We start from the raw sequence: 27492 nt of genomic DNA on the forward strand, positions 1-27492 counted from the left end.
CTAGACTCGGGGGTGGGGGGCACCCAGTGAACATCCCCACATGCTCCCGTCACCCCTCCTCCCCAACTCTCAAGCCCCCTCCTGAGGATGCACGCTGTCACGGGGACGCACATCTCTGGTGAATCGACTCGGGGACTTTTCCCAGTGCTTCGTTATTTCCCCCCTGGGGACGGAGATGCTGGGGCGTGAGGTCTGCTCCGCTCGTCCGAGGACCCCCCATCCCCCACGCCGCCCCTCCGCTCCGCGAGCCCCCTCCTTCCCTCCTTCGCCCCCCCGCCCCGCGTCCGCCCGGCGTCATCGCCCCCTTTCCCCTCCCATCTCCCCCGCGGCGCGCAGCTCGGCTCCGGCCTCCTCCGCAGTCTCCGCCACGAGCCGCCGGCGGTGCTGCGGGTCCGCGAGGCTCGTGGCTGCAGCCCGGCCGCCCCGCCCGCGCCGGCACCGCCCGGGGGCCTTGGATCCCAGCTGGGCAGCGCCCGAGCACCCAACAGGCTTCGCAGGTAAGGACGCAGCAGCCCCCCCACCCCACCCCCCACCCCGGACAGGGCAAGACCCAAGAATCTGGAAGTTTCCCGAGAAAGGCAGACCCGCCCGAGTGGAGCTGCTCTGCAGGGCTCCGAAGGTAGGGCTCCAACTTAGCACTTAGAGACCTCAAAGAAACCACCCTCCCAGCAGGCAAGTGTGTGTGCCCGCCTCGGCGCAGTTTAATGTGAACAGTAACGGTGTTTGCATTGGACTATAAATGGAATTCTTTCTACTTCAGCAGTACCAGAGGGGACCCTCTTGATTTTTATGATTATTAACAGATGCCATTTGAAAGAGGTGTTAAAAACGTTCTTGGAAAGTCTACTCCGGTGGAAAGCCTCGTTGGCAGGGTTACTATGAAAGCTAGGAACAATTGTCTGTCTCAGACTTTTTTGTCTGTCTGTCTTTCATCAACTTGGCTGCACAGGTCAGCAAAAGGAGCAGTGAAAAACATTTTTAAAATGAGAAGGTGACATGAAATGGAAAAGTCTTGTACTTGCTTTAAAAATCCCCCCCAAAAAAGGCAGGGGCGGGGGCGGGGTAGATAGACAAAGCAAGATTGGCCAAGTATTGGTCATTGTTGAAGCTGGGTGATGGGCACATGGGGTTGTATTATTTTCTCTACTTCTTTTTTCTTTTTAACTTTTCCCTCTCCTTTTGTGCAGTTGGGAAATTTTCCACAATAAAAAAGTTTTTTGAAAAGTTGTAGAAACACTCCCACCAGCTTCCTTTGACCTTTTTACACTGTCACTGATTTGAAAAGAAGCTGCTTGTCCTATCTAGGTATTTCCTCCCCTTTTATTAACACTGCTCACTTCTAAAATTAATTCTCATTTTATCCCCATACACTCCTCTCTACAGCGGATTATAAGAGTCCTATAATCCTGGAGAATTATGCTATGCTTAGAATCTGGTTTATAATTTAGAAGAGAGAATGTTCAAGTTCCAGCCAAATAAGACATCGAGGCTTGAAAGTAGTGGCCAAGTATATGGAATTTCATTTATATTAGGAAATATTAGAGGAACCCCTTTAGTGTGAGAGGAGGTTGAGCATGGATACTCGGCCCATATTTTCTTGCAGACAACTCAAACCTGTACATTCTTAAGAATCTTTTTCGTGTTTTTTTTTTTAAGATTTTATTTATTTATTCATGAGAGACACACACAGAGAGAGGCAGAGACATAGGCAGAGGGAGAAGCAGGCTCCATGCATGGAGCCTGACGTGGGACTCGATCCCGGGACTCCAGGATCACGCCCTGAGCTAAAGGCAGACGCTCAACCACTGAGCCACCCAGAGTTCCCTTTTTCATGTTTTTAAATGTGAGATTGTTTAGCTTAGTGCTTGGCACATAGGTTGTGCACATTATATGTTAAGATAAACAATTGCTAATGTGAGTTAATATACCCTATCAAGTAAATTATTTATCTTTCTCTGCCCAGCGCTCAAATATCCAAGGCCAGCATATTGCATTTTAACAATAGAATCAGACTTGGAATTCTGGAGGCTGAAGCCACCTCAGCTGGCGTTGAGTTAACTTTGCAGATGAGAAATCTGAGATGAGAGGTTGGGAAACAGCACAGTCAAATTAGTGGGAGAAAAGTTATAACTTCACTTAACCCCATTTTTTCCCCAAAAGCTTCAAATAAGTTAAACTGATACACAATTGGCCAACAACATTGTGATCCTCAGATGCTTTAAAGCCTGCAGAGTAGCCAGCCTAATACATTCATATATATTCTTGGCTCTGAAAGGCCAACTTGCAAGATATAAAATAAGTCAGGAGCCATATGCTGCGTGCTTCCTATCTCAGTGGATGAGAGAGTCAGTACAAGGTTCCCTTGGGGCTTTCACCCCAAAGTTGATTTACACACAGCATATCCATTGCATAAATTGAAATGTCCATGCCCTGGAAAAAGAGCTAAAAAACAAAGGGGGTTTTATTTTTTATTGTGATGAGAAACAGAAGTTGTGGGTTACTGTAAAATAATCAACTGTGTAACTTTACCATCTTCCTACCCTCAAGTACTGCCAAATTTTTAAAGCAGACATTACTTTGTCTCCATTCCTGAAACTAAACTTGAAAATAGTGCTATGGTATGGTATTTTGAAAAGAAATTGGCACATTGACAATGAACTTTCTTGCCGTTTCTTTTCAGCATTGAGTCAGTGGACAGCTTATCCTCTGGTAATGGATTATAAAGTATTTGATAAACATATGTGGAATATTTGGCAAGTTGAAGATTTTCCTTTGTGTTGAAAGGCCTTGCAGCACATTTCGGGGACTATTTAGCAGTGCTGTAGGTCAGAGTGGAAGTGTGTTGGCACTACAATGGTTTTTGGAAAACCCACCTGCCAGAAAATTGTCTGGCTGTAGACAGCATCATCAGCCTTCAGTTCATCAGGATAGGCTTTGTAGCCCGTAGATGGGCTTTCTAAATGTGATAAATTCCATATGTAACGACCATTTAGTATATTATTAGCCAGTGGGATGTATCCCCCTGTTGAATCTTACATGCTTTAAAAATAAATTCTGTATCATAGCTCAGGGAATGTAAACAATTTAAACGCGACTTCAGATTTGCTATCAGCAGGCCAGCCCTGCCATCTAGTGGTGGCAGTACAGACAGCAGGCAGGTTGCTCCAGCGATCAGTGCTTTTAAGCTTCTTGAGGATCACTGATGGGTAAGTTACTTGTGTTTTCTCATTTGTGGCTTAGTCTGAGACTTAAATTTTTTTTAAAGATTTTATTTATTTATTCCTGAGACACAGAGAGAGAAATAGAGGCAGAGACACAGGCAGAGGGAGAAGCAGGCTCCATGCAGGGAGCCCGATGTGGGACTCGATCCCAGGTCTCCAGGATCACACCCTGGGCTGAAGGCAGCACTAAACCACTGAGCCACTGGGGCTGCCCAGACTTAAAATTTTTTTTAAACATTGTATTTATTCATGAGAGACACACAGAGAGAGGCAGAGACATAGGTAGATGAAGAAGCCAGCTCCTTGCGGGGAGCCCAGTGCGGGACTCAATCCTAGGACCCTAGGATCATGCCCTGAGCCACTTGACCCCTGAGCCACCCAAGCATCCCTTAGTCTGAGACTTTAGAGCTGAGAGGTATGTTGGACGTGTTCCACTCCAGCTCCACAGGTTGGGAGGATTATCACAGAGGTTCTTTCTTAATTTAATTTATATTTTTAAAGATTTTATTTATTTATTTGAGGGAGAGAAAGTGAGAGGAAGAAAGAGGGGAGAGAGAGAGGGAGAGGGAGAGAACGAGCAGAGGGGAGAGGGGCAGAGGGAGAGGGAGAAGCAGACTCCCCGCAGAGCAGGGAGCTGGATTACAGGCTTGATTCCAGGATGGCGGGATCCTGACCTGAGCCAAAGGCAGATGCTTAACCGACTGAGCCACCCAGACGCCCCTATCAGCAGAGGTTCTTAAGGAAAGAAACTCTGAAATGGTGCATAACATAGAACTCAGTATGTGTATGTTGAATAAACACATTTATCTACCCCGTTCTAGTTCTTGTCTCTGGCAATATTGCTCCACGCCACCAAAAGGTTTTAACTTGATCTTCTCTTTTTAGTTGGAAAACTGCATGACTGTTTAATTTTCCTTAAAATGAAAATCTTCCTTTATGTCAAAGTGTCTGAACCAAACTTTCTTTTCCACTTTATGTCACTCCCTACTGTTCTGCCTTTCTAAACATCCAGGGCAGACAGTTGTAAAAACTAGGCTCTTAATGTATCTGCTGCTGCTGCTGTAAAAATGATCAAAAGCATAGAGATTTAAAACAACATGTTATCTCACAGTTCTGGAATCCAGAAGTGTCAAGAGGGTCCACGGGATTGCATTCCTTCTGGGAATTTGAGGAGAGAATTTGTTTCCTTGCCCTCTGCAGGCTCTAGAGGCCGCCTACAATGACCCTCCTTCATATAAGGATACCAGTGATTGCATGGGCCTCACCTGGATAATCCCAGCTAATCTCCTCTTGTAAGAATTCACTAAAGCACACGTGCAGTCTCCCTTACCCTGGAAAGAACATATTCACAGGTGCCGGAGATTCAGATGGGGCTTTCTTCGGGAGCCATTATTGGGCTTGCCACAATGAGGTGCATGGCCGTTAGAGATGTTTGAGATCCCTTCTAAATATCTACCTATGTTTTGATTCCTTTTGTTTGATATTAATAATGATTGCTGTCATTTGTGGGTGCTTGCTGTGCCCTAAGATACAGCATATTCGTTTCTCTCAGAAATACTCTAAAATACTATTCGTGTTTAACCAGTGTTGGAAATCCTGCTGGGAGAGGTTAGTAACCCTCATGAGATCATATGCCCGCAAAGCCCGCTGCCTCCGTCATCACTGAAACGCCTTCTGTTATAATCACTGACACTGCTGCTTTCTCCTCACCATGCTTCCAGACACAGGGTAACCGAACCGCTGTCTCCAGGCAGCTCTCCAGTCAGTGACTGACATTAGGTGAGGGCCTCAAGGGGAATTAGACTTTGCAAAATACCCATTCTCCCCCACATCAGCGCCCCTTGTGTGAGGGTGACTATTAAAGCTCCTGCAAGTGACCTCTGCAACCGAATGCATGTGATGCCCGTTGCACACCTGCTTACTCTCCCTGTTAATGCTCCTCCTCTCCCACTGTGGCTGTTTGCCTAAACCAGCACTCCTGCCTTCAGGATGGAGAGTATCTGGGCCAGGCCCTGGTGTCTACCTGTTGTGTGTCAATCTTTCGCGGGCGGGTGGAAGACGAAAGTGGAGCAGAAGTGAAGGCAGCTGTGCATATTTCTGCATGTATGTAGTGTGTGCATGTGGGAGTTGTCGGGAGGGGCAGATGGCTGGAAACATAAAAGGCTAAATAAAACACAGGCGTGTTATTAAAAGTGGCTATGCAATAGTTTCTGTGTCATAACATACACATTAGGTAGAAGTAGGTGTTGGCTCTCCAAGGTCATTGATGTGAGCAGTCCCTGACCCACACCACCCCTACAAAATCTTTGACAGGTTCATGTAAAATTATGTTCTATGGGAGCGCAGTATACACACGAATTTGGACAAGTACCTAATTATACAGAGCAAGGGACCAGATGCAGAGACAGGCCTGAGTAAGTACAAATCAATACCTGGTGAGGGAGAGCAACTCCTTCCCTGCAAATTCTTTTCTTTTTTTCTCTGGCTTTATTGAAGTATAATTGACAAAATAAACGATGCATATTTAAGGTGTACATCATGATATTTATGGTAAGTCAGCATTCTTATTTTCATATAAAGGAAAAATAATTCATTTGAAATATTTAGTATAGTGAACAATCATCTAATCTTTCATTAGTCCACCTGTCCTACTTAAGCTTAACTATACAGTTCTTGGGGTAAAAAAAAAAACCCAAAACAGAAGGGGCATTGAGTCTTATAATTATGTTGTGCTATAGTAAAGTTCTACACACTCTAGAATAGACTCACTCGAAAATGTAGATTTTTATTTCACTGTAAACCACTCCCTTGAAATAATTATTTTGACATTGACTCTGTTTCTTTTTAGGCTGAAGGCCTGATGCAGTTCTAGAATTCCTAATGTAGATCCAGGCTATAAATAAGACACAGGAAATGCAATTCAAGTGTTCTGTGGCTGGGTAATGTTTAATCACACTTAAGTTTAAAAGCTCTGAGAAAAATATATTTCAAAGCCACAGATATTCACAGACGTGAGTAATTAGGAAAGCATTCATTGGGAAGTCTCTAAAATGTAGCTGTTCTTGAGCAAAAAAATCACAAAACAAAGAAAAGGGGAGTTTGCGAGTGTGTCTAAAACTATCCTGAAATAAAAATATTTGTTTAGTTTTAGAAAACTAAGTGCTATAGCTTTGGCTTAAGTAATAAACTATTTTAAAGTGATATTAATTCACCCATTAAAGTAGAATAATAATTATAAAAGGACCTATTATTGACTGCTTACTATGCTCTGGGCTCAGAGATAATTCTCTGGCTGTATCATTTTACTTAATCCCCACGGTTTTGTTCTAGGGTAGAGATTACTATTTTCCCCACTTTGCAGACGAGGACGCTGAAACCAAACTTAATGAATTGTCCAAATTCATTCACCCAGTAAGTGGTAAAGAGGAGACTTAGTCCAAGTGTTCTTAACTCCTCGGTCAATACCCATAACCACAACACTGGTACAGATGGTCCAATATTCTAAATACTATCAGCAATCACACCTCTAAGAAAGCATGAACAAACAGAGGAATAGTAAGTTATCTCTTGTAGTTTTGTGTGGTTATTTCTATTAATATAGACCAAGTACAAATGTGGAGTAAGTCTGCTCCATTGGTAATTCGTAGATGAATTCTACAAATCCTGATTCTTGCTTCCTCCCTAATTTCTTTCTACTCCATTTGTCCTCATGATCCAACCTATAATCAACTGTGTGTACACTGACTCATGGCGGAGACCCATAACCTCACTTTTGTTAACCAAAATTGGAATTTGAAGCCCCAAATCCAAGGCATCTGGAAAGTGACAGTGAAGGTCACAATTATGACGGAAAACAGGAAAAAGGAGGATGAAGGAAGACACGGGACATTAAAGCTTTCAAAATATTATGGCTGCCCCGCCAATTGGGACTGTGTCTCTTTAGATCAATGAGTTGGTGCTTTTTGGATGATGGGCACATGTAGATGTGTCCACTGAACCATGGATTGCTCTATCGGTAAGAGCTATCATTTACCTTACACTGACATTTTACCACAAGGCAAACTTAGATTTTTCCAAAAGAAGTATCCTTAAACATTTGTCCAATTTTAAATTACAGGCCAAATTAGGCTAACTAAATTCATGTCCTCTTATTACTGTGATTCTGAAGTCATATTATAAGGCTCTGCCCTTCCCATGCCCAAGGATAGATGTGGGCATAGCTTTTTTTCCTGTGGTACACTGTAACAGAGCAACAGAGCTCCCTCAAAGGACTCCAGACAGGGCTGGCAACTCCATGCTCTTGCATAATTTGTAGCATCAGATGTTGGAAGCATTACATGCAAGCCTACTGAATTTTTTAAATTGAAGTATAGTTGACATGCGATGTTACATTAGTTCCAGGCATGTAACATAGTGATTTGACAATTCTGTAGGTTATATTGTCTGTGCTCACCATGCATGTCGCTACAGTGGGTCACCCTACAGCGCTATTATAATACCATTGACTGAATTCCCTCATCTGTCCCTTTTATTCCCATGACTTAACCATGACTGGAAGCCTATAGCTCCCACTCCGCCTCACCCATTTTGCTCATTCTTCCCCTTCCCCCCAGCCTACTGAATTTGAGTCTTTTCAGATGTGTTATTAACTTACTTATATAAAAGTATGTTTTTTCTTTATTAATAGCTGAACCATTTGATATTAGCAGTTGCTAACACAGTAAAAGAGCAAAGCTTAGAATAGATTTGTACCCAAAGATGAAGCAGAGGTCATTTGGAACTTGGTTAAGCAATTATCCCTGGATAAATTGCCTTCTGGGCTATGGCTCAAGATGCTGCCCCAGGGCCTTTACTATGGCAGTGGTTCTCAAACTGTACTGAGTATCTGAATTACCTGGAGGGCTATAGTCAAAACACGGATAGCTGGGAATCCCACCACCCATCCCCTTCCCTGCCATTGTGGAGAGTTTTGGGAAGTAGCTCTGGGTTGGGCCCTGAGAATTAGCATTTTAAACAAGATCCTGGGTGATGCTGACACTGCTGCCAGGTCTAGGACTGCAGTCCTGGCATCCTTAAATATGGTAGAGTTATTTTGCCATACAACTATGGACTTTTGTTAACTAATAACATTATTTTGAGTTGTTCCTATTTTGAGTCCAAAGGCAGGAAAATAAAAACCAATGTCCCAGCTCAAAGCAGGCAGGAGGACTTTCCTCTTCCTCACAGTAGGGTCAGCTTTTTCATTCTATGTAGGCCTTCCACTGATTAGATGAGGGTCACTCACGTTCAAGAGGGAAGCCGGCATTAGTCAATCTACCAATTCCAATGCTACTCTCTTCCAGAAACACCCTCATAGATGCACTCAGAATAATGTTTGGCCAAATATCTGGGTACTCTTTGGCCTAGTCAAGTTGACACATAAAATTCATCATTACACGGGGCTTTCTTAAAAGTCTGCCTAGAGAATTATGGCACAGAGTCCATGTATTATTGGTAAAGAGTAAGGGAATTTCTATATTTGAGATTCATGTTCAGTGATTTGTGTAGCAAAAGATCATTACCATATAATATTTGCATTCTGCCTTTCTAATCCCTAAATAGTCTTAGTTGTAAGGCTAAATTAAATAGTAGTGAGAAAAAAAAAAAAAACCTAACTGGGGAAACGATATCACAGTACCATGATTTAGATATCCTCCGTTTTGCCTGGGAATGCCTTTCACACATTTACTACTCCACGGATCATTAGTATGAAGTCTTAACATGTACGGTGTGATTTTTGTATTTCTCACCGTGGATATTTGGCTGACTTTCAGTCTTTGGTGTATATATTTTTTTAAGATTTACTTATTCATTTGAGAGAGAGAGCGTGTGTAAGAGTGGGGGCAGGGGCAAAGGGAGAGGGAGAAGGACAGAAGCAGACTCCCCACTGAGTGGTGAGCCCATTGCAGAACTCAATCCCAGGACCCTGAGATCACAACACAAGCCAAAATGAAAAGCCAGTCGCCCAACCGACTGAGCCACCCAGGCACCCCTCTTTGGTGTATTCTTCTTCTTCTTTATTTTATTTCTTTATTCTCAAATAAAGAAATTCTCTTTATTCTCAAATAAAGAAATAATTAGAAATAAAGAAATAAATTCTCTTTATTTGAGAATAAAGAATTCTCTTTTCTTTATTCTTATTGGTTAAGAGAGAAAGAGGGAGAGAGGGAGAGAGTGCAAGGGGGAAGGAGGAGAGGGAGAGGGAGAAGCAGACTCTCCATTGAGCAGGGAGCCCGAAGTAGGGCTTGATCCCAGGACCCTAAGATCATGGCCTCACCCAAAGGCAGATGCTTAGCTGATTAAGCCACCCAGGTGCCCTGTAGTGTATTCTTATATTAAGTTCACAATGGATAGCTGTTGTCATAAAGAACTAAATTAATAAAATTGATTTTTATAGATTTTGTTGCCTACACTAAAAGTTTTTCCTGATTGAAATTTTGCTAAGAATCAAGTAGATATATCAAATACACACACATTAAAAAAATAATCCATTTTGCTTTGTTGTTAGGCTAAGAGGCAGCAAATAACTATGATTTTAGCTTTATTTTAGGCAAAGACATAATTTTTCATCTTGAGAACTACCCACTTAAACATGATTTAAAGGCCTCAATAGTTAACTGAGTTTTTAGTCTTTTTCACTATAATTCAGTTAAATAAAACTGACAAAATAGTTCATTGTGAAAATTGCATAGGAGATGACAAAACAAAATACTAACTAGCTCAACAAAATCATTACCAATATAATTCTTGCTTTGTATAAAGTGACATTTGTCATGGTGATGATTAGAAAATATTGTGATATGAGTGTGGATTTTTTTCTGAATTAGGTTCTTTATTGATTTTTTGATGATATCCATCACTCTGTACAGAAGAGTGCCCTGTCTCCAAAATAAAATTACAAGCTATTTAGCAAATAAGACAGTCTAATATTAATCAGAATCACCATTGCTCCGCCTTCAAGTATGAGTAGATAAAAAAAAATGGAAATTGCAAAACTTCTATGTAATTTTGCTGATGCCAAATCATGGTAAAGATTATTCTAGGGCAGCCCAGATGGCTCAATGGTTTAGCACCGCCTTCAGCCCAGGGCCTGATCCTGGAGACCCAGGATCGAGTCCCACGTCGGGCTCCCTGCATGGAGCCTACTTCTCTCTCTGCCTTTGTCTCTGCCTCTCTCTCTCTGTATCTCTCATTAATAAATAAATAAAATCTAAAAAAAATTATTCTAAATTTGCTCAATATGTCCAAATATATGATGATACAAATTAATTATGTCATGTTTCAGTGAATACATCATGTTTAAACAGTAAAGTGGTTCATGTAGTATATGTTTTTGTTTTATCAAAAGAATGCTATCAGTGTGTTAACAAACTTCTCTACTTGTATATGGCCAGATGAACTCTCTTATGTCAAAAGATGCCCATATTCAACTCTGCCTCAGAGATAACTTTTGCTTTTCATGACAGTGCATAGGATCTTGCAGGTGTGCCATGGGTTGTGGGCCATTCCTAAGATTTCTCATTAGCTTTTTTTCCATGCCAAAACCCCCCCAAAAAATCCCCAAACAAAAAGCAACCTTATCAGAAAACATTAAGAGTAATGGTACTGTAGGAATAATCTGACCTTGAATTGTCCCAGCTTTCTATAAAATGAATAGCATATGATAAGCCTTGATATTTTAGCTATTGGTCAAAAATGACTTGGAGCATAGCTCACAAACAGTAGCGACCTGGAAGTTCAAAATTGCTGCTCTAAAGAATGTTACCACTGTCCCCTACCTACACAAAGCAAAAACTGATAAACATCGATTCTACGAAACAGATTTACATACTAGTGAGCCTAGAGAAGCAGGAAAAAAGGCAAGAAGATGTAAATAGAAGAGGTATTATATAATTTATTAAACATTGGCAACTTAAAAAATATTTAACAAAAGCACTGCTCTTAGATGATGAGACTAATATGAAAGGGGACTATATTTAATCATGATCATATTTCCCCAAGTGGCAAATTCAGAACCACGATCTTAAATTCTTACAGCTAATTTTAATACATGGTAAAGTTCTACTGTGAGGCATTTTTGTATGTTGCTTTGCTTAGGTGGTAGTTCCAGGCACAACTTGGTTTTAAGAAAAGTGCATGGTACATTGCACCATCGGTCAGCCAGGTCTGCAAACCATGGTTTAAGGAAATTCACTGTATTATAATGAACATTTTCTGAGCTCTGTACTAGGCATTTATATATACTCTAGGAATGAGGAATTTATGATCCCTGCTCTTAAAAAGCTAAGTGTAGGGGAAAGTACGGGACATCTGTGGCTTTTTTCTAAATCACCTGGAAATAAGGTTGTAGGAGACGTAGGAAGGAATCCTCAGGCAATAGAGAACCCCAGTTCTCCACTCCATCTTACCCTCCCATGTGTTGGGCTGTCTGGGGAAGTAGAGGCAGATATGGCAGGTGGGGGTGGGGGAAGGTGGGGTAGGGGTGGAAGGAAGGTTGGGTGAAATACAATTTACTAATTTTGGAAGTCTGTGAGCCTACTGAACAAGGTGTTTTATCTAATCTCAGTAAAATCTAAGTACAGTGCAAATAAGGACTCCTATTTGTGGTGATGGTACATTTCTAAATGAAAGGGATAAGTAATATACTTAAAAGGGGAACATTATAAAGCCTCTCTTTGTTTTTATATTTTTAAGGACAAAGGAGAAAAAGGAGAACAAAATGGAAAATATGCTATTTTGTTGGATGTTTTTCACCCTCGGGTGGACCCTCATTGATGGATCTGAAATGGAACAGGATTTTATGTGGCACTTGAGAAAAATACCCAGGGTTGTCAGTGACAGGACTTTCCATCTCACCAGCCCCACCTTTGAGGCAGATGCTAAGATGGTGCTCAACAGAGTGTGTGGCATTGAATGCCAGAAAGAACTCCCAGCTCCCAGCCTTTCTGATCTGGAAGATTCTCTTTCCTATGAGACCGTCTTTGAGAATGGCACCCGAACCTTGACCAGAGTGAAAATTCAAGATGTGGTCCTTGAGCCAACTCAAAATATCAGCATGAAAGGAGTATCTGTTAGGAGAAAGAGACAGGTCTATGGCACAGACAGCAGGTTCAGCATCTTGGACAAAAAGTTCTTAACCAATTTCCCTTTCAATACAGCTGTGAAGCTGTCCACGGGCTGCAGTGGCATTCTCATTTCCCCCAGCCACGTTCTAACAGCTGCCCACTGTGTGCATGATGGAAAGGACTATATCAAAGGGAGTAAAAAGCTAAGGGTAGGGCTGTTGAAGATGAGAAATAAGGGTGGTGGCAAGAAACGTAGGGGTTCTAAGAGGAGCAGGAGAGAAGTGAATGGTGGTGACCAGCGAGAGGGTGCCAAAGACAATCTGGAGAGAGCCAAGGGTGGAAGAAGAAGAAAGGAATCTGGTCGGGGTCAGAGAGTCGCTGAGGGAAGGCCCTCCTTCCAGTGGACCCGGGTTAAGAATACCCACATCCCCAAAGGCTGGGCTAGAGGAGGGAAGGGGGATGCTGCCTTGGACTATGACTATGCTCTTCTGGAGTTGAAGCGCGCTCACAAAAAGAAATACATGGAACTAGGAATCAGTCCAACCATCAAGAAGCTGCCTGGGGGAATGATCCACTTCTCAGGATTTGATCATGATAGGGCTGACCAGTTAGTCTACCGGTTTTGTAGTGTGTCCGATGAATCCAGTGATCTGCTCTATCAATATTGTGATGCTGAATCGGGCTCCACTGGTTCTGGGGTCTATCTACGTCTGAAAGAGCCAGATAAAAAGAACTGGAAGCGCAAAATCATTGCAGTCTATTCAGGCCATCAATGGGTGGATGTCCACGGTGTTCAGAAGGACTACAATGTGGCTGTGCGCATCACTCCCCTCAAGTACGCCCAGATTTGCCTCTGGATTCATGGAGATAATGCCAACTGTACTTACGGCTAACAGAAATCCGTACAGAGTCCATAGATTTTCTAAATCGCAGAGCACACTAGTTACAATTATTGTAGCAAGATCACTTCATAGGCTATGCCTGGACTTGAACCCTATCAATAATAGCATTCAACATTTTTATAAATTTATCTTTTCAAAATTAGGAGCTTTTCATATGTTTAAAAAATCCTTAGGTACAAATGCTGAAACTAGATGGGCACCTCAATGTCAAGGATATATTCTTCTTTACATGGTGATAAGTATTTGTGGGAAGTCTTTTGTTTCTATCTGCCTTCTTCAAATTAGACACTTTAAAACTTGTTTAAAACTTGTTTAAAACTTCAAACTGGTACTATAATTATGTGATTTCTTAAAGGACTTATTCTCAGGGTCCTACTCTAAGAATCTAATAGGGTGCTGGTGCATATTAAATGTGAAACCACATATACAGATGTAGACAGTAACATGATTAGAGGAAGGATAGAGACAGTAATTTACAACAGTTTGTACCGCCTGGAGATGGACCCATTCGGCTCATGCCCTCTGTGTTTATATAGTATATTCTGTTGGGTCTGAGAAACTTTGGTTTAGTTTTTTTTTTTTTTTTTTTTTTAAGAATTATAAGGTACAGCAAGCTTTATAAACAAAACTATCAACTATTTTACTGCTTTAAAAAATATCGACTGAAGTGTGTATTATTTAAAAATGGGAGAAATACTTTGTTCTATGAAATGAATCTAGTTTAAAAGTAGGGAAGCTGAGGTATTTTAGGATCTCAAGTTATTATTTAACTGAAGTTCAAAACATGGATTTTTCATGAATGCAGAGGGAAGACAGTTCACAAGTTATAAATGATTTTGAAAGCCTCATCATTTAATACTAGTCTTCCTGTGTGTGAGGTGTTAGAGTTTGAGGAGCAGGAATTTTAGTCTTTCTCAAGAAAGAGCCTTTCCCCTTGACAGATTTCAGCTTTCTTAATAGGGCCATACACATATTATTTGGGTGATTTCTCTGACTAGTGTTTTTAGATAAATCTCTAAAAATGAATATAATTGACACATATACATTTAAAAGAAGGGTCTGATTATTTTCATTATTATTATTTCAGACCAAGGCTGTGCTGTCGCGCTGGCCATCATGGCAGCCCCAGCGACAGAATCAGAATCCCGGGTCTGCTTTCAGGCAAAACACAGAGTAGTTACGTATTTCTTGAATGAACGAACAGGTATTTGCTGAATGGTTGTAAAAGGAGTTTCGCTCAGGCTATTATGTTTAAAGGGTTTTAGTGATTTACAAGTGAGAGCACCATAAAATTCAGGAATTGCGGCCTAATTTCTGGTCTCCTGTTTTTGGCAGTTCCTACAGCACACATTCTTTTCTCTTGTGATTCACCTGAGTCACTGATTCTGCCAGAGTTCAAATTTATTTTACATGTTATTTTTTTAAGAGAAAGGGGAGTATACCCTTGTTTAGTATGCAAAAGAATATTTGATAAGATTGTGATAAAAGGTGGTTTTATAAATCTTGTCCAAAATAGCTGGAATTCAATACAAGTATACATTCTTTACTGCAATTCTGTTTAAAAAACCATTCAATAAAAAATTAAAAATAAATCATAACTTTTACTGTATCTGTAAATATGTTTTATAATCAGGATCTTAGTGAATATTAAATTAACTGTGTCATTTACTAAAAAATGATTTTATTTAACTCCAAATGCATTTCACTAAGCAGTATTTTATCCTTGGTGCTAGTGGGATAGGGCTATTGACTCAAAAGATTTTGATCAAATCATTTTGGGGAACATCTCTATGATCATTCCAACAGAAAGAAACACAAATTTCAATGTGAATTTTGCACACTTATAAGCTTGGAAACACACAAAATCTTCATCTTAGATTCTTAGAAAATAATTCCTGGGATTTGTGTAAGTTCAGAATAACTTATGATATTCTTGGTGTTGATAGTTTGTAGCCTAAGCTTAAATTCTAAATCCATATGATTTCCTTAAAATCATTGTACTTTGAAAAATATAAAATTTAGCCTATTTTTTTTGCAAAGGTTTATTTTATTTTGCCATTCTCTTTTCCAAGTGAATCATGAACCATTTATAACTTAGGGCCACTAAAGTATACTTACATTATTCAGAAAGTTTTACTTCACATACTTTTCCTGTTATACTTACCAGATTTGAAATAGAAATTGACTTCACTTAGCTGAAGGAGATACACTCATGCACACACATGATGTCTACTGTGTGCAAAGAACTATAGTGACTTTTTGTCTGAAGAAACTTAACAGTGATTTGAATTCAAGTAACTCCTTATAAATATTTACAAAACAGCTGAAATTTAGAATTATATGGTTTTTATTTTACCCAAATAATGTATTTCATCTTGTTTTTTTCTTGTTCAAATTGGTGTGTGGGCAGAAGAGACAACATTTTTTTGCTTTTTCGATGTGCTTATTTAAATCCCAAATGTTCTTAGCGCCTGCCTTTGGCCCAGGGCGCGATCCTGGAGACCCGGGATCGAATCCTACGTAAGGCTCCCGGTGCATGGAGCCTGCTTCTCCCTCTGCCTGTGTCTCTACCTCTCTCTCTCTCACTGTGTGCCTGTCATAAAAAACAAAACAAAACAAAAACCAAATATTCTTTTTGAAAAAATATTTAAATGCATATTTGACTAAGATCAGAGTTCCAGACAAATCATTGGCCTTTTTATTTGTAGATCAAAGAATTCTTCGAAATTCTTCTTTTCCTAGATAGAATCTCAGGATTAGAAGAGACCATAAAGATCATTTAGCTTACCTCAAGATTTAGATTTTAATCTCCTCCATCACATTCCATTCAAGCAGTTGTCTAGTAATAAAAACTTCACTACTTAAATATTTATTGGTTATTAAAATTAATTCAGGAATATAACTTAACTGTTTTAGTTTAAATTATTAGTTCAATTTGTTACATTCTGCAGAAATTATATGTTCATCTTGTATTTTATCCCAATCTCCACATTTCAATTACTCATACTTCTTTGGCCTTATGCTAGCAAATTGGATGTTTATTCTTATCAAAAATGAACTGTGATCCTTAATTAAGAATACTGGGGTAAGGCAATTGAATGAAGTACAGAGCATTACAAAAATGTGGATCTCTAGCTGCAAATAGCCTAGAAATAGCATCATTATTCTTTTACATGGTATCACTATAACAAATATATTTTCGCTACTGATTTTAAGATTACCTGCTAAGGCTTAAAAAATAGTTTTAATGCTTAGTAAACATCTCCAATTAATTAATGGAAAAATATTTTTAATAAATTGATTTTTTTCCGGCTAGAATTGTTTTTTCTTTAATGCCCTACTCATAAGGCTCAAAGATACTTAGCAGATATGGTCTAATTGATCATGAAATCATGTTCTCATCAGATGAGGTCAGTGTATGGATGGATTCATGACTCTTTATTGATTCACTATTTAACTGAGGGGAATAAACCTCTTAGATGGTTTTCTTTTCTACTTATAAATAAAGCCTAGGGAGGGAAATTCCTTGTCTACTTCTTTCTACATTTGATAACTGGCAGTTTGATTCAGTTAGTCCAACTGTCCAGAGCATGGTGGCCAACTTAACTTGCAATTCAAATCTAGGCTAGTTTGCTTTACCTCCAGGTAAGGTGGTGTCTTAGTTTTGGCTGCCATAAGAAAATACCACAGACTGGATGGCTTAAACAACTGAAATTTTGCTAGGTACCATCTTGCTGTGGACTCACATGACCTCTTCTTTGTGAACATTCAGAGAAAACGCAAACGAGCTTTTTGGTGTCTTTTCTTATTTTTTTTTAATTTTTAAAAGATTTTATTTATTTGAGAGAGGGAGAAAGAGCATGAGCAGGAGGGAGGGGGAGAGGGAGAGGGAGAAGCAGACTCCACGCTGAGCAGGGAGCTCAATGTGGGGCTGATCTCACGACCCTGGGATCATGACCTAAGCCGAAGGCAGATGCTTAACCAACTGAGCCAACCAGGAGCCCTGGTGTCTCTTCTTATAATGGGATAGTCTCATTATAAGGGCCCCACCTTCATGACCTCACCTAACCCCAATTACCTTGCTAAGACCCCACTTCTGAATAGCATTACTTTGGGGGCATGAACTTTGGGGGCATAGTCCACAACAGGTGTCCATTAAAAAGCCACAAGTTGCACCTTGTGCCAGCCCCAGGAAACCTCACAAACACAGCAGCCACCAGAGGAACTAGTCAGAGGGTCTGAATGGTAGCTCGAGGCAACTGATCTCCTTCTCACCACTTTCATCATTACGTCAAGTGCTTGTACCTGGCATAGAGGAGGTGACAAATGCATGCTAAAAAATACCACCAAGTATAGCTTGAGGCTTACTCTTTCAGGGCATTACTTATTCTGTGCTATATGACAAGGCTTCAAAATACTAGAGGTATTGTCTTAATTGTATATTGCACTTAAGATACAGCTATATTTAAATAATAGGAATATTTATTTGTAATGAGAATTTTATTACTGAAATACTGTAGCATGGCACTTAAGGTGTCAGATATTTCCCATATTCCCTCCTGACTCATGTGTGTGTTTCTGATAAAAATGCCTACAAACTGACAGGAGCCAGGCTGCCGAAGTACTGCTCATCCTCTCCAGCTGCCATATAAAGATTTAATCAGATAATCTCTGCATCAAAATTTGTCCCTAAGTTCTTTTTGCTTTAGTATCATTTAAAATTTAAAAAAAATAAAATTTTCCGAAAACATCTTAAAATCCACTTACTTTCGTCAAGCACTGGGACTGCTACATGGCAGTCCACGTGAGCATATGATCCATTGCTGCATTCATTCCAGTATGGAGTTACCAAACTGAGGCTGTAACATCTGTGTTTGTAAACATTTTACTAATACTGAAACTCCCATTTATGTTATTGAAATCCTGTATGTATCAATTCATAAACTGAAAAAGTGTGCATACTTTCACCCACGTGGCATAGATAAAGTGAGTACTTCAGAAACTGCTCACACAACTAAATATAGAATTTGGAAGCTTCCTCTAGGCTCTTAGTCTGATGACCACCCATTTCCTTACTCTTCTAAATATTTTACTTTTAATTTCATCAGTAATTTGTAATATGCCATGCAATTAACATGTTATCTAGAATTTCCTTTGTGAATAAAATTTGAAGTGTCCAAAATATAAAAAATATTAGCCCAAAAATGAGTGACATGAAATTACTTTTACTCTAGATATAATCTTAACAAATTTGGTAATCTGATTTCTCAAGTTACAATTAGAAGGCAGCTGCAAAGGCAAGTCTACAATAGCCCCACGAAGTGACAGCGACAAAAAAGAAGGATGCCAGCAAAGTACTAAATTACTTTTAAAAAAGTATAAAGACCATAAAACTATAGTCATTTGGAGCTATTGTATTGGTGCAGTTAGTTATGTGAACTGCACTGGCCTATGGAGGCATATCAATATATGTCATATTTATAAAGATGATTACATGATCAATTTTAAATTTAGTATGTTCAGTATGAGTCTGGAAGGCATTATATCATAGAAAAATTTTTATTTGAAAAGTTTAATATATATGTATTTATAGATATATATATTTTAAAATTTTTGGTTTTTTGAGGGACAGAGAATGAGTGTGGGTGCATGTGCACGAGAGTGGGGGTGGGGGCATGTGGGGAGGGGCAGAGGAAGAGAGAGAGAGAGAATCTAAAGCAGTCTCCAGGCCCAGCACAGAGCGAATCGTGGGGGCTCAATCTCACAACCCTGAGATCATGATCTGAGCCAAAACCAAGACTAGGATACTTAACTGACTGAGCCATCCAGACACCCCATTAACATATATTTTTTTAAAGTCTTGTTTAAAAAAGAGAAACATCAGTGGTCTACATAATTGATTTGTTTTTATACTCAAGTGAAATTCTAATCTGAAAAATCAAGAAAAATACCTTTCCTAAATATTTTATCAAGCCTCCAACATCCTATTTTTTCTTTTAAAGAATTTATTTGACAGCACGAGGAAGCAGAACAGCAGGTAAAGGGAGAGGGAGAAGCAGGGTCCCCACTGAGCAGGGAGCCTGATGCAGGATTTGATCCCAGAACCCTGGGCTCATGAGCTGAACGAAGGCAGATGCTTAACCAACTGAGCCAGCCCAGTCACCCATCAAATTCCCAACATCCTTAACTGTTAAAATATATGTGCATTTTGAATATTAATGTGTGTTATTCCAAGTTTAGAATCTGATACAGTTGCACCCTACTTATGCATACATTTAGCACTATGGCATATAGATACAGCAACTCTGGAGTAATGGAAATAATTCAGGATATGGAATAAAATACCTTTAATTGTCTGACCACAGTAGACTGCCTTTATAAAATAAGTGTTCAGCAAATATAATAGCTAATTAGTATAAGATTATAGAAATTACCTTATATAATTGAAAGAAAGACTGACATATCCTAAAAGCAGAGAGGCCAGCAATCATTTATCCTGAAGAACAAGTGAGTATGTTTGTATATAGTGCATGAGCTGGGAGGATTAGGGTAATGTACCTCTTGTTCTCTGAAACTAGTACTCCCTGCCTGCCCACCCCCCTGCATTATTTACTTCTAAGCTTCCAGCTTACTGCTGTTTAGCTAACAATACAATGTTTTTCTAAAAACTGACCATCAAGGAGCTTATAAACTAGATAAACAATTAAGGGATTTCCTAAAAGCAATCCTTATAGTACTGAGTCTTCTGGATGGTAAGGAGGACAAGTTCCTTTGGGCTCCAAGCATCTTCCCCTTATCAGCCCTTCTCTTCCCATTAATTGGTAGGAGTCAGACTTTGCAATTTTTGTTTTATTTAGAGTTTACAGTTTAAACTACTGCAAATGACTCAGACACCTGATCACGAAATAGCATGAATTTCAGGGCATAGGAAAAAAAATGTAATAGTACATAATAGAGCGATCTGGGAGGACTCATTAATTCCCCCCACCCCCTCAAAACCACTTTAAATGGATCAGCTGTTAGAAACACTTGGAGCTAACCATCTTAAAAGACACAACTTTAAATTTCTCAAAATTTTTTCCTTGTGATACCTAGAAACATACTGTTTATTTTTTCTTTTACAAATTAGTATGGGCTTGGTGCCATTCTACTGCCAAACAAAAGTACCACCTTATCAAAGCAATTGCCTAAAAATAAAAGCATGCTGTTTTTGAGACAGACCTGAATTTAGTATTTTGCCACTGCACTTAGGAAATTTACTTTAAAAGGCTTTCTTTGTGGCCTGGGAAAAGAAGTGACGCTATTGTACCCACCAAATGGGCAGCTGCGCCACTTTGTGTAGACCAATGTGGCTCCATGAAAGGACATCCTGGGCAGCCATTGGCCCACAGATGGCAGCATCTCCCTCCTGCACATACCCCCTAATTAAAGCTTGGGTTTTGGTGGAAACTGCTGTATCATAATGCAATATGGACTACCTTTTTTTATGATTGGTAACTAAATGCCTCCATTTTTAGACTAGATGAAACAAAATGCTCTTTGTGGTTTTCCTATTTTGAAGTATTCAGAAAATTTCTTTTGCTGGCACCATCTATAACTTTTAAATAGAGCTACTCACTGTGATTCCACGGGATCTCTGGGTTTTCAGTGGTTTTCCTTAGCTTGGGTGCTCATCGGAATGCCCTAGGGAATTTTAGAAAGCCTGTTTTCAGGCCTCATGTATATCTACCCTGGAATCCTTCAGAGCAGGGCCCAGAGATCTATACTTGATAGAGCTCTCCAAGGACTGATGATGATCATCCAGGTTTGGTAACCACTATCATAATGTGTTTCCTAAACAGTTCTTCCACCTTTCATAGCTCTCCCGCCGTGCACAACGATGATGTCTGTCTTTTTCTTCCAGGTTAAATGTTTTCTTAGTTTTACCTGCCTTTATACATTTTCTTGGAAGCTACCTCAAGGACTTTGGTAATGGAAGTCATGGTAAACTGTCAACTACCCGTATAGTATTATTTTTATAAAGTGGAAATACATTTTAGCAATCATATTGCTATAATCCTGTTTTATGATGGTAAGAAATGAATCAAATTTACCAAACTCTTGAACATATGTTGAACATACAATCGTTTTACAATCTGTGAGAGAATCCAATTTTATGTATTTCTTGAAAATTAGATACTATATATTTTTAATTTATAATCCACTTCACAATGTAGGTTAGATCAATTTAATGTAATTCCACAAGCTTTTATTGAGCCCAATCTTAGGCACATGGGATATAGTTAAGTCTTAGAGTCTACCCTTCCTTAGAGAATTCATAACATACTAAAGAAGCCAGACATATATTTTAAAAAATAGTGTGGAAAAGGTTTAGTATAAGGTGAGGAGGGAACACATTTGAGAAGGCTTGACTCTCTCAGAGTGGGCAGATATTATACAAGACATGCTTCTTAGAGGAGGTGACACCTAGGTTGGGTTTTGAAGGATGAGCTGAAGTTTGTCAACCTCTCAATGGGGAACTTGGAGGAGGAGGGCATCCATGGCAGGAGAAACAGCCTGTGCACAAGTCTGGAAGTGTGACACTCTGGCGTGTGTTTAGGCTACAGTATTTAAGGATTGTTGCTATCGGAGATTAGCACACCTCCTACTGGTGAGGAATGACAAGAAATGAGGTTTCCAAGCTAGACTTCAAGCCTTGGAAAGATTTCTGGGCTTGACCGTAATGCTAGAGTTTTGACTTTAACCTTTAGATGACCAGGAACCGACGTAGGTTTTTAAGTTAGAGAAATGTGATTAGATGGGCATTTGGGGAAGGAAACCTGGCGGTAGGTACCCTTTAGGCTGGATTGAGGTGGGTTTGCGTAGGGATTAGGTTAGAGGCAAAAAGCCCAGTGAAGAGGCTGCTGGAGCCACTGTGGTAAGGAAGTAGTAGTGGGAATGGCAGAAGAGGGCCGTTTGGGAGACATCCTGAGGCAGGATGCTCAGCATATTCAGTAGCCCACTGGATGCAGGAGAGAATTGAGGGTGTCATGTCCCCCAAGTGGGAGACAGGAGACCAGGTAGATTGTGGGACCACCAAGCAAGACAGAAAAACTAGGCTTGAGGAAAAAAATGAATACATTTTCAGACATGTGTGTGTAACATTTTTGTAGACTATTTATCAGTAAGGCTGATAACATCCATACACAAAGAATGCAATGCCAAGAAAGTTATGTAACAAGCATATCTGGCTTTTTTAGTGAACTAACCTTTAGTTAACACATAACCACCCTGGTAAGTTATTTAACTATATTTTGTTCTGAACCCAATCAAATAGCAACTGTATCTTTGCCTCTGTTCTAAACTAAATGCTCTTTTAAATTTAGCTTTGAAGCCATAGTTTTGTTTTTCTGAGAAGGGATAGGTTTTTTAAAAACCTGGTCCTAAATTTACATCTGAAATATTGCATACATGGTCACAACTCTATTTCCTGTTTTCAATAGAGTACGAAATCCATGTGATCCAAAATAGCAGTTTTGAAAAAAATAATTCCAAATTTCCTTGGGACATACTTATAAGGCTTTTCAGGCTGTAAAGTTTACTTCCTAGTTTAGATATTAAAAAGACAATTACAAATTATAAAATCAGTTGAGTTACCCCAGAGATGTTCTCTACTCTGAAAGAAATGAACCATGGGATGTTTGGATGTGTGGAGATGCATCTAGTATTCAAGACTGGGTTAACAGCAGAGGGCATCATCAGGGAGAGATGACTGTCTCCCCCTCGCCTGGCTGGGAAGGGACCCTTCTTGGTCCTGACCCTTCTGCGTGCTGCTGTCCGCAGGCCTGGGTTCTGTTCCAGGCTAGTCTCTTTAGTCATAGGCTTTTATTCAAAATTATCTTGCTCCTGCAGCTCTGATGGCTACAACCTGCACACACGATGTCCATTCTGCTGGATATATTTAACTTCATCTGTATCTTCCATCTCCAATCATCACTAAATATTTTTAAAAAATCACTGTTAAAGTATATTTATTAAACTTTTTGATCTCCAGGTAGAAAGATTTAATTCTATTATAAAACATTTATCATGTCAGTATCTTCCATTCACGTTCTTAAAAAGTATCATTAGGTATTGGAAAATTAAGAAGGAGTCTCTAAGAAACCGAGTCAAACTCTGGTGGGTGCTGTGTCCTCTCTGCCCACTCACCCCCCAGTGCTGTGTTGAATTGAGTTGTATTTTTTTTTTTTGAGAGGAGAGAGAGAGAGAGAGAGAGGGAGGGAGAGAGAGAGAGGGAGAGAAAGAGAATGTTGGGGGGGGAGGAGGAAGGAGAGAGAGGATTTTAGGAAGGCTCCATGTTCAGTGCAGAGCCTAACGTAGAGCTAGTTCTCACAACCCTGAGATTATGACTTGAGCTGCTGAAATCAAGAGTCAGATGCTTAACTGACTGAGGCACCCAGGTGCCCCACGAACTGTATTTTTATGTATAACAGGCACTTGCACTTATCAATTTTTTTTGCACTTACCAATTTTTAAACACATTTAGTACTTCCGGTGACCATACTTTACATTAAAGAATATTCCTTTTATTGACTATTTTTATACCTCTCTCTACTTTGTCCTTTAGTGTTCTTACAACTGTAGACAACTGGCAAAGTTTATAGTAACTGTAATAATTTGAAAAAGTAACAACAGCAATATGCATGAAGCATTACTCTGTGCCACGGATTTTCCATACCTTATCTCATTTAATGGTATGTACATAGATGGAAATTTTCTTCATTCCACAGACAAGAAAACTAAAGTTTAGAGAAGTTAGTTAACTTGCCTAAGGTAACAGGGAGTGTGAGCAGAAACCCTCTTCCATGGAGACTGATGCAAAATTCTCATCCTTGCACGAGTCCAGCATCACCTACAAAGTAATGTCAGGGTGGCGGAAGTAGGCATTTGGAGAGACTGAACAAAAAAAGGTGGTGCTGGGGTTCTTTTATTCACACACAAAAAATATAATCTGATAAAATGTAACTAGTAAATTTCATCTTTCAAAGATGAGAACAATTCTTTATTATTTTTTGAAGATTTTATTTGAGAGAGTGAGAGCACTAGCAGCCAGGAAGAGTAGAGGGTGAAGCAGATTCCTCACTGAGCAGGGAGCTAGATATGGGACTAGATTCCAGGACCCTGAGATCATGACCTGAGCCAAATGCAGACACTTAAATGACTGAGCCACCCAGGTGCCCTGAGAACAATTCTTTTAGATCTAAAGAAGCTGTTTTCAAAGTATAGTTGGGGGATGCCCAAGGGCTTCAGAGACTCTTTCAAGTGGTCTGTGTGATCAAAATTATTTTTATAATAATACTGTGAGGTCAAAACTGATTTTATAATAACACCAAGATACTTATTTTCTCACAAATGTGCTCATGGTAGATTTTCCAATGACTGTTTGACATGGGATACTGACAGCCACAGTGAAAGCAAAAACAGGTGTAAGGAGGAGGCTGTCTTCTGTTAAGACTAATATTAAAGAGATTTGTAGAGATGGCAAAACAATGCTACTCTTTAAAATTTTTTGAAATTGTAATTTTCATAAATATTTTTTATTTATGTTAATATGTAATGATTTTAATACTTTTATTTATTTTTTAGAGAGGAAGAGAGGGGAGGGAAGAAAGGGAGGGGCAGAGAGATAGGGAGAGAGAATCTTAAGCAGGCTCTATGCCCAGTGCAGAGCCCCATAGGGGCTCAATCTAACAACCCTGAGATTGTGACATGGGCTGAAGTCAAGTCGGATGCTCAACCGACTTAGCCACTCCAGTGTCTAAATATTTTTATTTTTAAATGAATTAAAGACATTTAAAAGTTCCTCAGTTTTAAATTCTTACACATAGTAAGCATTGACAGACAGAACCCATATAAATGAAAGCTTTTTGGGGGCATCAATAAAAAGTGCAAAGGTGCAGAGTGAAACCAGAGTTTGAAAACCCTTTGTACAGGAGTTATAGAGTACCTACTACAGAGTCAATTATAGAATTCCTTTATGTTTCAGAATTGTTTGAACATGCATACATGGAAATGAACTCAGATGCACTGCAGCTCTGAGAGTTTAGCTAAGGTTAATTACCATATCACTAAATCGCAATCACAGCTCTCTGTTTCTGTTTACAGAAGGGATCCAAATAATGTGCTCACTAGTGAAATCTTCTGTCAGCAAGGCTCCGAGAAATTGAGATTTTCTTACAGCCCAAGAGGATGAACAATAAACTACCACAAAACCTGTTGCTTGGAAAATATAAAGCAATGTGGCTTCTCAACTAAGATAACATCGATTTTTATTTTGAACCAGTTTTTCCACACAAGAAACCCTATGATAATCACTGCTGCAAGAACATGCCCCTTTTCCACCAACAAAAGTCTGGGGATATATTATTAAAGGTGTCTACCTAAGAGGGAGAAGGAGGCCTTCACACAATTTATCTTTCTGTGACTTTCCATTTCTCTTTTTATGTGTTCTCCTTTCCTCCTCTCACAAACCCCTCCTAAAGTCTTTGGTCTTTATCCTTTTTAAGTACAATAAATTACATAAAAAAGAACAAAGGAGGCACTTTAATATGGAAAGAACTACTTGCAATCATTATACTATACAAAAAGGGACTCAAAATCTTCAACTAAAGATGAGTTTTAATTGATGTTAGTTCTGTTACAATGAGCTGACAGAGAGCTATTAAAACTCTAATGACATCTGACAAACGTGCCATAGGAGAGTTATTCTTCAGTAGTTGGAAATATGGTATTAGCTCAGCAGTACCCAGGTAAGTGAGGACATGTCTAAGAACTAGTATACTTGTATTCATCTCACAGACACCAGCACCTACTAAAGTGCTAGTTCCTGAGGGTACGAACAGGAGAGGTTTCTTGCCTGTGAGGCTCACAACTGGCCATAGCAGATGCCACTGTCACAGATGATTATAATATGTTAAGTCCCACAAAGTTTGATAAAAACTGTGCTGAGTAGAGTAGGGTGGGGAGCCATGATAGACAAGTGGGATTTAACAGAACTGCTGGAATTGGTGAGGTAATTCCAGGAAGAGGGTCCTGCGTGAGCCCAGCAAAGTGCTTGGTGTTCTGCTGCCTCAGGAGAGGAATGGTTATGCAGAGAACAAGGGGCATGTACCCACATGTACTCTCTGCACGCAGAGGATGGGGTTGAGCCAGAGGTGAGGCTAGAAGGGCATGCTCTCCATGTGGAAGAACGTCATGGGTACACTGGACCTGTGTTGAAAATTATCCAGAGAGGTTCACTTTTTAAGTACCCAGAGCACCTCGTTCAGCATCTCATCTATATGACAATTCTATAAGGATCACCCAGAGCCTCACTGCGGCAAGGTTCGAGTGTCTGATTTAAAAATAATGCTCTTGAAGTTTCATCTATTAAGAATTTATACCATGTGAGCCATTCAATGAAGAGAGAAAGCTTATTAAAAAATGCAATATTAAAAAAATACAATATTAAACTTAAAAGTACTTAAAGTCTAAAACACATTTCTATTACAATATGCCTACACAGTAATATATGACCAAAATGTAATCTATAAAAATTCATAATACATAATCAGATACTAGCTTTTGAAAGTTAGTTCTCAGGATATAAACCCTAGTTAGGGAAAGATAGTTTTAGAAATAAGGATATGGGAGCACCTGTGTGGTTCAGTAGTTGAGCTTCTGCCTTGGGCTCTGGTCGTGATCCCGGGTTCCTGGGATTGAGTCCCTCATCAAGGCTCCCCACAGGGTGCCTGCTTCTCCCTCTGCCTATGTCTCTACATCTCTCATGAATAAATAAAACAAAATCTTAAAAAAATAAATAAGGATATACTTCTAGCTAAGAAATACTTCTATTTGAGATTGCACTACTTTTTGAGTCATTGTCACAATCTAGTTATAGGCATAAAGTCAGTTTTCTAGATTTCTCTGAGTTTATGGGCGTCTTATTATTCTTCAACTTCCATGGAGAATTCTCACAAAACTAATATAAGAGCTGTGTAATTAAAAAAAAAAGTTCATCCTTTTCTTTTTTGAAATATGGAATTTCAGCTTATTTGGCAGCAGCCATGAGTCCCAAGTTTAATGACAACTGATAAAATGTTTTTTCCCTCATTTTAAATTTATTGTAAAATAATAAGAACTATGTTGGTATGGACAACATTTTTCACTGTGAATGTTTTTAAATTTTCAATATTTTATATATGCTGTGTGTCATTTGAAACAGACGTTTTCTCTAAAAAATAATCG

The 27492-nt window shown here is 39.5% G+C and overlaps 1 protein-coding gene and 1 long non-coding RNA gene across 4 annotated transcripts; both read left to right on the plus strand.

The window, feature by feature from the left end:
* The first annotated feature begins 374 nt into the window (after positions 1-374).
* Positions 375-14819, plus strand: PRSS35 (serine protease 35). 3 transcript variants are annotated; one of them, XM_038554641.1, is made up of 4 exons: positions 4983-5000; positions 5210-5324; positions 5535-5635; positions 11955-14819. In XM_038554641.1, exons 3-4 carry the CDS (start codon positions 5556-5558, stop codon positions 13216-13218), a joined length of 1344 nt encoding a protein of 447 aa, XP_038410569.1. In that variant the 5' UTR covers positions 4983-5000; positions 5210-5324; positions 5535-5555; the 3' UTR covers positions 13219-14819. The 3 variants fall into 3 exon arrangements, with proteins under 3 accessions (XP_038410572.1, XP_038410569.1, XP_038410571.1); XM_038554643.1 differs by lacking the exons at positions 4983-5000; positions 5210-5324 and adding an exon at positions 7020-7236 and having other exon boundaries at positions 5580-5635; XM_038554644.1 differs by lacking the exons at positions 4983-5000; positions 5210-5324; positions 5535-5635 and adding an exon at positions 375-497.
* A 5092-nt stretch (positions 14820-19911) lies between these two features.
* LOC111098342 lies at positions 19912-27465 on the plus strand. Its single transcript, XR_005367974.1, has 3 exons — positions 19912-21298; positions 23834-23960; positions 25372-27465. It is a non-coding gene; the product is annotated as an uncharacterized LOC111098342 (long non-coding RNA).
* Positions 27466-27492: the final 27 nt, after the last annotated feature.

Source organism: Canis lupus, chromosome 12, assembly GCF_011100685.1.
Source record: "Canis lupus familiaris isolate Mischka breed German Shepherd chromosome 12, alternate assembly UU_Cfam_GSD_1.0, whole genome shotgun sequence".
Lineage (NCBI taxonomy): Eukaryota > Metazoa > Chordata > Mammalia > Carnivora > Canidae > Canis > Canis lupus.